We start from the raw sequence: 12,297 nt of genomic DNA, 5'->3' as shown, positions 1-12,297 counted from the left end.
GGTAACCAGTAACTGATTTTTACATTATAAACAGAACATTTTACTTGTGCCTTGTTATGGTTGTAATTTCTAGTTAAAATAATTTTTTTTAGCATTATAATTTTTTTGTTTCTGTTGTGTTCCAGGCCTCTCGTCGAGTCAACAAAAATTTAAGCAGCATTGGTTCGAAGGTAGTGGAGAACTACTTCCAGAATTTAACTTTGATTTCTAAAAATGTGTGTGATTTTGGTGGTTTTGTACAGACAAATCCACTAGCACTTTGAAGTGATCAGTTTTCAGGTTTTCTCCCAAAGTAAAGTTTTTTATGTTGTTAAGGTTAGATGTGATTTAGAAATGGAAATTGTTAAAAGATCAATGCAAATTCATTTTGATGCAGATTGTCTTTGTATAGTGTTATACAATACTGCCATTACTGTTCACTAATATTGTTTAAATGTTACATAACATGGTTCCGCACAAATTTGGTAATCACAGTTGAAATTAATCAACATATTTCATTGAAAGACCATGCTTAACTCTTGCCTCACAAGTATTTTTTTAGCTGAAATAAATTTTGTCTACATAATGAGCAACATTTTGCCAAATTATTGGTTATACTCTTTAAAATGTTGTTCAAATCTTGATTATATCGTAATGTATATGTATTATAATTTGAATATCTATGATTGTCATAGAATTACAGACAGTGAGTTGCTCATAATTAGTATAGTATATCTATGATTTAATGTCATTTTATGCGTGTACTTTCTTTTGATGTAGAGTAGGTAAGTCCTCGATTAACGAACAGGTTATGTTTCAGTAAATTGTCAGTTGAGCTAAATCGCGCTTTAATATCTGTCTGGCAAATGCACTCGTAACTATCCACCAGTTTAAGGCTGTGAAACGATTCACTGTATGGTGATGGCAGACCTTTCACAATCCTAGAAGAATATTTTCAATCTCGACGTGTGTAAATCTCCCTCAAGTGAGAGAGTGCACATAACACATGCCTTTTGATGGAGGGGCGTTTAGACAGTGGAGAGGAGAAAACTCGCAGCAGAACTTCCTTTTTCCCGTAACTAGAGTATGATTTATTATGTTCTTCTTTCAACCATATGGCTACGTGGAATTAAACACGTAGGTACATAATAAGATTTCACTGACTACAACAGACTGTAAGAACTTGATCTATATTTATTTCGGGTAAACACACCGTGATCGCGCAGTGCCGGTACAACTAAGGACTAATGCCTGACTAAAAAAACTGCTTGGAATAGAATGGCTTGAATTGGCTTATATATGTCAACTGCCTGGCATTCAGTGAACAATCTGCACGGATACCCTAGTCATACTAAGCCAATGGAAGGGCTGAGTTGGCTGTCGTTTTCTGTGCCATGCACATCTTACCCTTGTTTTTTGGTTTTATAGGCACAGGAGAAAAGATAATGCAGACTCTCTTGTAAAACTATAGTATCATCCTTCAGTAACCATTATGCATGTGTGCAAGAGTTATTCAGTGCGGAAGCAGTGCAATGCTAGGATAAGAGTGTATGTACAGGCTGTTCAAGAAGTAACAATCCCTCACGTTCGTAAGTTGCTATGCGGAAATGTCAGCAGTAACGAGTTTGGCATCCATAACCAAATTGAAGGCAACAAAATATTGTGTCCATTATAACAAGTTTCCATTTATCGAGGACTTGTAATTGTTTGTTGTGAGGAAATGTCTACTCTTATAGTAACGCTGTTTGTTTTTGCATTGATAGGTACCTGGTATCACTGTTTATCATGGTGTTTTTTACTTTGGCTTTTGAAGTTTCCTTTTTAAAAATAGAATTATGTGCAATACAACATTATTAAATATTTTTTTTCCTTGGACTAGTTTTTTTTTCCAATAACATTTGAAATATTACTGTGTAAATTGTGATTTTGATTGTACCTATATTTTAATATTGACATATATCTATTACTATTGCAGAAGTTTTGCAATTTTTTTTAAATTGCTTATTGTAAAATGCCATTTAGAAAGTTGTGAGAACAATTTTAAACTCTTAATTCCAAGAAAACTGTTTGCTGTGCTGAATTGTCAAGGTGACAAGTCAACACAAAAATAATATTTTTTAAATTCCAACAGTTTTTTTTTGAAAATGAGGATTTTAGTTGTTTCCACAATTTCCCAAATTGCACTACGTTACCTTTTTTACAATAAGCCATTCATTTGGTTTTTTACTCACATGCTGTATTAACGTGAATTAACTCTAGTTTCCAGTGAATCATTGCATAATTTGTACTAAACTTTGTCTGTCAAGTCATTGTGCCTTTATATAGCAAGTTAGTTAGTATTTCATATATTTATGTTACCAAACATTTACACCATAATGTTATTGTACAATTCATTGTAACATAATTTTTTATAATAGTTCTAAAATTGTTGTGATAAGTGTTAAATATTTTTATACTTAAATAACCCTAAGCTAACATGCTGTTAAGCAGATTGTATTGTACATATGTATATGTATTTACTGAAAATAGGAAAAAAATACAAGGGTTTGCAAGTACCTACATACAATGTTTGATTGTTAGTGTTTGTGCTGGAATAAATTAGATTAGTTTAATTTTTTTCTTTTATAAGTTGTATGATAACAGCAATAAAACATTTGCTAATAAATGTCTAGACTAGAGCTGGGCGGGATGGCAATTTTGGTTTGGGAAAATTTTGGGTGGTAAAAAAATATTTCCGGTGGGAACAGGACGGATCAAGAATTGTGTAAGGCTACAAATTTCAAAAATTTCAATACTTTGACAAAGGAAGTATTGTGTCATTTTTATTTTGAAGTCCAATGTCTAGTTTTAATAAATTGAAAAATGTAGGTAATTTACTTGAAATGCAAAATACCACGAAATAAGGCTAAATTAATTTAATTTTATGATATCTACAAAATTAAAACATAAAGTCTAATTTGCAAAATAGTGATGATATTAGCTCATATTTACTCCTTAACTAGAGTTATTCACTCAATTTAGTTATTTATGACTGCCACATACCCATTCAAAAAATTACAAACTAATTTACAGTGATATCCTGTCTAATCTGAAACTTTAATTTTGTTAACCTTAGTTTATTTTGTTTTCAAGTTACTGGTCGCAACATCTAGATAAATGCAGAAAGTAAGCTATTGCTGTGTGAATATGGAGGTGGAAGATCGTAACACTCAATTTAAACATATTTTCAACTAATGTGTTCATATTTTGCCCATAGCTTTACAGTTCCTGTTTTTTTTTGTTGAATGTTATTAATGGTCATAGACCATTTTGTGTAATTTTTTTTCTAATACCAATAGCCAATAGGTGTTACGAAACAAACAAGTAGTTGTTTCTTACACGTTTAACATGTTAAATAGTTCATATTTTCAATCATGGACAAGATTCGTTCCTTAACTATTCCATGACAGTAGTGAAATAACTTAATTTTTTATATGTGTCAAATGTTGAATTAAGTGCTTGATTATGAATATGCCTCTGAATGAATGTTTTTATGCCACCATTAATAGTTTTGAGTTTGAACTGCTGAAAGGGGTGTTTTTTTGATTGTATGTATGTATTGACTTTTGTTAAAGTGCATTTTTTTTTTTAAGTAGATTAAGGCAAATTTTGGCACATTAACTGTATACTACCGCAATAAATTCAAGAAACAGTTAAAGGTAATTTCCCGTCCGATGTTTCGGACGTTTCAGTTTCTTCTGAAAAATTGGGATCTTGCTTAGCGTTAGCCTAGGCACAAAATTCACAAATGTACTAAGTTTTTATAAAGGACCCTTGTGAATGCCATTTTGGCTATGAATTTATGTATCTTATTGCTGCGAAAAATTGCTTTTGGTATTTATGTATTTATTTATTATAACTAGGCCTATGATACGAGTTTCATATAATTCAATTAGTTTACCGTGTTTTCTCGTATAATCGTCGCACATTTTATTCTAAAATCAAGTTTTAAAAGTAGGGGTGCGACGAATATGCAGGAAAAAAAATTTTTGTTAGGTAAAGTTATTCATAAAAAAAAACCCGTTCATGGAAAGTACGTTTATTTAAAAAAAGGTGGAGTATACAAGAGCACGCCAAACAATCTCTATTAATAATTCCTTAAACAAAAACCTTTCTTCAACTTTAAATAGAAACTCTTAACGCGAACGCAAGCCACTTGAATCTGACGTGAACTAACATGTACACACTTACCACGAAAGAATGTGGGCTATCAAATGTAGTTAACTCGGCACCTGACAGAGAGCGCGTTGTATGCACTCGGTGAGATATCTATATCTGACTACATCAGCGCGCTCTATACTGGTAGCAACATAACCAAACATGAATGATGCGCTGGCTAAATTTTTATAAGCGGTACGCCGCGGCAGCGCAGACAATCAGATAAAGGAAATAACATTAAAAAATGTCTTTATAAGAAAATTTACACGTCAAACAACTTCGTATTTCCGTTAATTAAATAAATAAGTGGTAATGACCGAAATTAAATTTTAGATTATACCTACACCGCGGCGACGCAGACGATCAGATAAAGGAAATAACGTTTAAAAATGTCTTTTTAAGAAAATTTACACGTCAAACAACTTCGTATTTTTCCGTTAATTTATTAAGTGGTAATGACCAAATAAATATTAGATTTCTACTTTAAAATACATCGTTTATACGGAAAAGATACCTACACAAAGCGCTCGGCATCTACTAGCGGGACCAAAAACATCATGCGACATTTACACGAGTTTTTTTTATCCCAATTTTGACAGCTTAAAATATGGTTGCGACCATTGTGCGATAAAACACGGTAAATGTTGAGAATTTGTGATTCATGTTTGTAAGATGTAAATAGTTATTTTTTTAACTCATTAATTTTCTTGTTTTATCATGACTATGTTCACATATTTCACAATTAACACAACACTGTTTTTTCTCTAGCATTACAACTATTAAGTTTTTACTAACGTAATGACTGAGTCTTTAATTTTATGGTTTTTCAGGACTGGTTGTAAATGATGTATAAAAAATTACATTTTCTGTATATTGATTAGTGTTTACAGTGTCTGTGAAGGATGATTAATTAACCAAACAACTGTAGTTACATTATACTCTTAAAATAATATTAGCTGACCAATTATTGGTTATAACATATTCATTTAAAATTTTTCCATACAACCAATATTTTGTGACTTAAAAAAAAGTTCAGCATTTTGGAAGAGCATTTAAAGATGTTTCCAAAGTGCAGTATGGCTAACTATAAAAGTATTTTGGATGCTGGTTAAGACATCTGGTTTTATGCCTTCATTAAGTTGTACTTGTAGGTTTTTAGTGTTATAAAAAAACTGTTGTTAATTTGTCAGTAAAAATAAAGTGAATTAAAGTTACAGTTAAAGGCTAGTAGTGTTTTATATTGCACTATTATGCACTTAGTATTTAGTCTACCAGTTAATATCTTAATAACTACATGATAATGACTAAATACTTGCACCCAAGACTTGTGGAATATAATTATTCATTACGTCACATACAGCTAAAAAAATTTACCCCTAACACCTTGCAATTTCTAATGATATATACTTTTATTTTACTTTTATGTGTACTTTTGCTAACTCATTTTTTTTTGTGTATTGTGACTATTGCTTACGATATGACCTAACAAAAAAGTCTATATAGTGGACCATCTAAATGTTTCAAAATATATTTCTGGTGGTTACACATGTTTTGTTAACTGTGTTTATAATATTTCTGGATATGCCAGAAATATTAGGTTTGACACATCAATATATTTCTAAATTCTCTGTGTAAAAACAGTTCCGTTAGAGACCAAACAAAAATTATGTAATAGGTAGATGATGTTATGTGCTTTTTATTTTTAAATGCCTCTGGATATGAAGTTCAAATGTATAGTGTAATGCCAGAATCTGCATATTTTGAGCTGTGGAAATATATTTGGGGCAAGAAATATACCTAGCAAAACTCTGATTTTGGTAAACCCCATGTACAGAATTGCAAGTAAGTGTTGCTGTGCCTATAGTTATCCTAGTCAAGACACTTAGTTTTCTATAATTGTGAAAACTTGGCACATTTTGGTAAAATAAAATTTATTGTGCAAGTGCATGTATAAAAATTAGTTCATAATAAAAGATTTTTCCAAATATGCCAGAAAAAGATTATATGAATAATAATTTGATTAAAATGTAATTCCATAAATTATAAGAATTTTAATTCCATGGTTACTGAACACACTTAAGACTTTATTGCTGAAAATATATTTTGTTTTGTAGTTTCACATGCACTGAATGACTAAACCTAGAACTACTAGTTCTAAAAATTTATTATGTGGCATCCAAAACTCTTATTCTTCCTTAACATTTGGGAAATTTGATGCATGAAAATATTATTTTACATAGTTATTTGCTGTAGTGTGAATATTACTTATGGGTTCACTTAAGTCACAAAAAATTATAAAATAGTACCTTGGAAATAAAGATGACAATATTTTAAAAGCATTTTGTATTTTTTTAAAATAGTACAAGTTTGTATTATATTACTGATTAATTATACTACTGTTTATTTGTCAGATAAGATCTGCCAACCTTCCCCTTTTTGCACTAAATATCAGTAAAAATGAAATCTGTAGTTACAGTATGTTTTTTAAATGCTCATTTTTTACAGGATTGTAAAATATGATACTATTAGTTTTATCTTAAGTGGTGTAAATACTGTTATAAAAACTTGTGCAACTGTATTTTTTTCTTTATAATTTATTTAATTAAGTTCTTTTCAGTCCTGTATAAGTTAATACATAAACCTTTTTCACAAAAGAAACAAATTGTATAATGTTTATGAAAAGTGAGAAAAAAACTTTAAAAAGCTTTGGTAAATAACAGAAACAGACTGTGGAATATTTAGCCATTAAAAATAGTACATATCTCCCAAATAAGTATTAATTTAAGTTGCAAGCTTTCTTGGGTCTTGCATAGGATTTTATTTTAGACACTATCCCGGCAGTCTCTTCCAAATAAATTATAATGTTTTCTTTTATTTTTGGCAGCACGTAATGATTGGGAATGTTTAGTCTGGTTGAAACATGCAGGGGCCTGATGATTATGAGACTTTCATTTCTATGCCAAGCATTGAATGTGCAGTATTCACATGAACAATATTGTTCACTTGAAAGCAAACACTGGGACTTTTGAATTTGTTTCAGTGAATGTTTTAGCATTCATCAACAAGAATCCTTGTTTCCAATGTTTAGCTTATCTCGTGCTGCTTTGAAGGGGGTCAGTGGCAGAGTTGCTTCCCACCTAGGCTCCTGGGTTTGAATCCCGGTGGGGTTGAATAAGTGGCCGGCATTGCTATGGCAGTTTCACCCACCCACCTGCCAATGCGTCATTAGAATCTCATCACTTTTCATCGTTTATAATGAGTTTGTTATAGATGTGTTGTTAAGCTCAATTGATTTCAATTTTTAAAGAAAGCTTATTTTGATTCAAATAAGAAGTTTCTATCAAACTTTTGGATCTGTGTGTTCTGTAGAATTTATGAAGTCGTAAACATTAGTCATAAATTAAAAGTTTTCTGCCTATCCTTAATATTTGTTTTTTATTGGGATTTTTTTAATTTTTGGATAACATTTATTTAATTGTAATTAATATATTTTCACTTTGAGTAATGAAGATTTCCTCCGATGAGTTAAGTACTTGATAATAGTAGTAGTAGTAATATTAGTCGTTCTTTGAAACATACCATTTAATGTTTAAATTTAATATTTTTGTTAATTTGATTGAGTTTCTTACTTATTGTGTCATTACAATAATTGTCATCATTTTCATAAGATTAAATAATCTATTTTGGTTATGTCTTCAATAGTATAACTTACTTTTCAATAAAATTAATTTTTCTTTTTATGATTTTAAATTTTAAAGTTCTTTTCATTTTGATATAAAAGGCAAAACAGCTGTCTCATGTATACATTTACTTACATTGCTCTCTGTTTAGTCACTTGTATTTGTAGAAAAGTTCAGAAAATAACTGTGTCAAAACAAAGGAATCTGCATACATATTAATCTTATTCAATTGTTTAGTCACATTTACAGATTTCATACAAATTATCGTTATGCAGGAATCAAAAAGACTATGTCCTCCAATACTTTATGGAACACTAGGAAAACACTTTTATTTATAAACATATCACCAGTTGGCAATTTTTAAAATGTATATATTTTTACATTGTATAGGACTGTATGATGCCTAAGATGATACCGATATGTAATGGCTTGGTGAAACCAGATTTGTACGTTTTTTGCCATGCCTATGTTATTATATCCTGTTAATATTAATGGCTTTTGTATATAATGCATTATATCATGGTTTTATTTCTTGGGGGTATTTGTTTATTGAAGGTAATTAAAATTAAAAACATGCTGAGTACAAGCTTGAGTGTAAATATTGCTGTTTTTTGACTTAAGGAAGTAAAACATAGGTGTTTTAAAGTGTGTTATGTCCCTACATTAAATTTAGCAACTTTTTAGTACACTTGATAATAGTAATTTATTTGTAACTCTTTTGAACACTATAAATACTTGTTGATTGAGAACTATGTTTTATCTTAGCATTTGCATTTTCAAATAACTTTGTTTTTGTATGAGTAGTTTTTCATACAGAAAAACTGACTAAAAAAAATAGTTTTAGGTCAGGTACATGCATTATTAACTGCTTAAAATTAAATACTTTATAATGAGAAATTAATTTTCAAGGCTTTGTGCATAATTACTCATTTTCTGAAATTTTGTAAAATTTTTGCTACTGAATTTTGGCTTATCCTGTCACGCAAGTCGGTAATCCTGACAGTGTTCTTTAAAGAATACTAATCCTGACAGTGTTCTTTAAAAAATACTAATCCTGACAGTGTTCTTTAAAAAATACATAACATCATTGTCTTTATCTTACCCACACCTAGCACAGATCCACTTGGAGTGTCACACTTGTGGTTCCAGAGTGTTTGGCTTCGTGTAGGCTGCCCTTGTCCTCCCTACACAACAAGCACGCTGGCTCTGCAGAGCGCCTACTTGCCCATTGCAGGGTAGGCACTCCTGGTTGTCTTCCTTTGTGTCGTACCAAAACACTTGATTAGACTTACCCACTGCAGATTGTCAAAGGTTGATAAGAAAAAAAATTGTAGCAAAAGTTTTGGTACAACAAATAAGGCGGTATAGGAAAATTTGTGTAACATACGTTGTTAAATAATTAATCTGTGTAATTATTTTGAAGTTACTTTATTATAAATTATTATTAAATTTTATTCTGAGCTAGAATTTTGTCCTACTAAAACAACATTTTAAAATAATTTTTTTACTGAACTGTTATAATCATGTTGTTTCCAGCTGGAACATCATGACTTAATTACTTATAAGACTGTGATAAAATCTGTTGCCTGATATAGTCTGTGTCATGTAACTTGTCTCAAATTTGACAGTTCTTTCAAAGTAGTACCAATGGTCTACGTATCCTTCTGCAATTGTTCTGTCAAGAGTGTTTGTAAAAACTTGATGTGGCTGACAGTTTCGTAAGCATGTGATAGTTTGCAAGTAGTTTGCAAGTGACAGTTGGGAATGGGGGATTACTGGTACGGCTTTAAGGAACTTAAAATATGAAAACAGTCACATATCACAGGCTATTATGAGGGTTGCCTGAAACGTTTCTGACCTTAATGCGAAGATGGCAGCATTCCTGAACAGATATTGGATAATGTGTTTGTGCATGTACTTGGAATGCTCTCTCTGAAATTTCAGCTATTTTGGACATGCATTTGTTTTTTTAACAATCATTTGTCTGAGAATAGTTGTTTACGAAGGTGTTGGCCTCCTCATTCGAAAAAAAAAGTCTGTTCTACGAGCGCAACTTTTAGCTTGAAGACAAAAAATAAAAGTCATTTGGGTTTATATCTGGTGAGTTAGGAGGGTGATCAAGCAGTTCAAAACTGTAATTCGTAGATATTCTCCATGGCAACTGCTGAGGTGTGAGCTGGTGCATTGTCTTGGTGAAACAAAATTTTTTGTTTGTGCAAATGTGACCTTTTTCTGAAATTTCTGTCTTCAGCTTGTCAAGTAATGATTTGTAGTATGCTCCATTCATATATTTTTCTTTTTTTCAAAATGATTAAGAAAATACCATGACTATCCTAGAAAACAGTCACCACCACTTTCCCGGCCAAAGAAACAGTCTTTAATATATATATTTTTTGACGTGATAACGTCTTATAAATCAATGAACACCGGCTGCACGCACGAAAAAGCATGACTCATTGTCACGTTCCGCCTGAGCCGAGCGTGCAAGAACCGGCCAAACACCGTGCGAGAAAATCTTCTATAATATCAAAAAGGTTAAGGCGGGTTTTTTAAAAGCAGCAATTTAAAAAATTTGATATGAAATCACGTAAAATTATCGTCCATAAACCGACTACAGACAACCCCCCCTTTATTTTTGGGTTAAAATCAAGGCATTTTTAAGTATTTCATAACTAAAGCTATAGCATAATTTTAACAGTGGTTATTGCTACAAAAAGATCATTATTATTGGCTGTGATTTCTCAGATCTCACACATGTGATGGAATGACTATCAGTAATGACTTGAGACCAAACCCACGGATGATTGGGAATTCATTTGCTATAAATATTACATGTTCTGCAATCCACCACAGTAAGAATGTGATTTAAAATCCTACATGTATGTGCTATAGCAATAAGGTTTTTTTGAAGTAAGCATTGAAACTTATCCAAATATCGCAAAGCATGATAAAGAATTTCATTGGTTGTCTAATAAATGTTGTTGCATATTTACATACATGCTCAAATTAACTTCAAGTTATTTTACTATAGTGTGTGTATATTGCAGAAACTTATTTTAAAAACTAGTTTTTCTACTGGTAATTTAAAAGTGTTTGGGTATCATCACGAAACTTAACAGCAGCCTTTAAAATATCTCGTACTTAATGTAGGTACAATGTACGTGTTAACGGTTACAATGCTTTGACAACATTTATCACACAAAACACAAAAATTACTACATTAAAAAGTTACAACTATTTATGGTTTTTTATGTCTATTATTTTAAAATTAGGTATAGCATCTAGTTACTTTATATTTATTTATTATATTATTTTAACATTTTAAAATTATCACAATTAAAGTAAATATGATATCTAAGAATTTATGAATCTGGAAACCTATCCTTGTTCATCTTATTTACAGTGTTGTATTGGGATTTAAGTATATGTAATAAATGTAATTATGGTTTAAAAAATTTTTGTATTTGTGTATTGCATGTTAGTAATTATTTTATTAACTAGTTAGTAGATAAATGATTAATAATTGTGCTATATTATTTGTTTTTGTATTTTAATGCACTCTCTTAACCACTTTGTCAATTCATACTAAGTCTTGTGAATAATTATCTGAACTTTGTTTGTATAGGTATAAGTTTTTATATATACACATATGTTTATATAACTATGTATGTGCTTCTTTGTGTGTGTGTGTGTGTGTGTGTGTATTGGTTAGCCCATGGTTTCAACTTGAATGTTGTGTAATGATATACTTGCATTATCATTGTTTCATATTTGCCTGTAAGTAAAATATTTCTAGATTTTTCAGTAATCTTTTGTTGGAGTTTTCAAATTTAGAAATCAAAATATTTTGAAATATACTTGCAGACCCTTAAAGTGAATTGAGTCAAATTTGTATTCTATGAAAATCAACAAATCTGAAATGTTACATATTGTAGTGTCTATCATAAACGTAACATATTATAGATCCTCATTTAAGATTTTGTGTATGTAATGATGAGTTTTTGAACATGAAGCAATGTTATTGCGATAGTCTTATTCATCAAGTACTGGTCTACTCTTTTTATAAAACTTGGGGCAGTGGGTGTGTTAAATTGTTTTGTACTTTTATTATTACATTTGACATAACTGTATTTTTGAAATAAAATTTTAATTAAAAGATTACATTTTTTTATATTATTTAACCAAAATTGTTTTGTTACTGCTTCTTTGTTAAGTGGATACCTAATACTAATCAGAATTGGTGGCTGCTTGTTGATGTTTGTGAATAACATTCTTTGTTAGAATAAAGTCTGTCCATTAGTAAGGCATTGAGATTTTTTTTTCAGTACTTATAACATTGATTAGGTATTTGTTTTCACCATGAATAGACACATGTTTTTGTGCCTGAGGCTTCAGTGAATGTGCTATGGCTGGTTACTAGAGAAGCTAATTCTTCGTCTGT

The 12,297-nt window shown here is 30.6% G+C and overlaps 1 protein-coding gene across 1 annotated transcript in view; it reads left to right on the top strand.

Annotated features, from left to right (window-relative positions):
• The window catches only part of LOC134529049 (very long-chain specific acyl-CoA dehydrogenase, mitochondrial), a 35,369-nt gene extending 23,352 nt beyond the window's left edge, over nt 1-12,017 (top strand). Inside the window, exon 11 of the mRNA XM_063362745.1 lies at nt 126-12,017. Within this exon, the coding sequence (XP_063218815.1) occupies nt 126-263 (138 nt within the window). The 3' untranslated portion in view covers nt 264-12,017. The remainder of the gene's footprint in view (nt 1-125) is intronic.
• Nucleotides 12,018-12,297: the final 280 nt, after the last annotated feature.

The sequence above is a fragment of the Bacillus rossius genome, chromosome 2 (genome assembly GCF_032445375.1).
Source record: "Bacillus rossius redtenbacheri isolate Brsri chromosome 2, Brsri_v3, whole genome shotgun sequence".
NCBI classification, from domain to species: Eukaryota; Metazoa; Arthropoda; class Insecta; order Phasmatodea; family Bacillidae; genus Bacillus; species Bacillus rossius.
The sequence above is the reverse complement of the archived record's forward strand: the minus strand, read 5'-3'. Positions and strand labels throughout refer to the sequence as shown.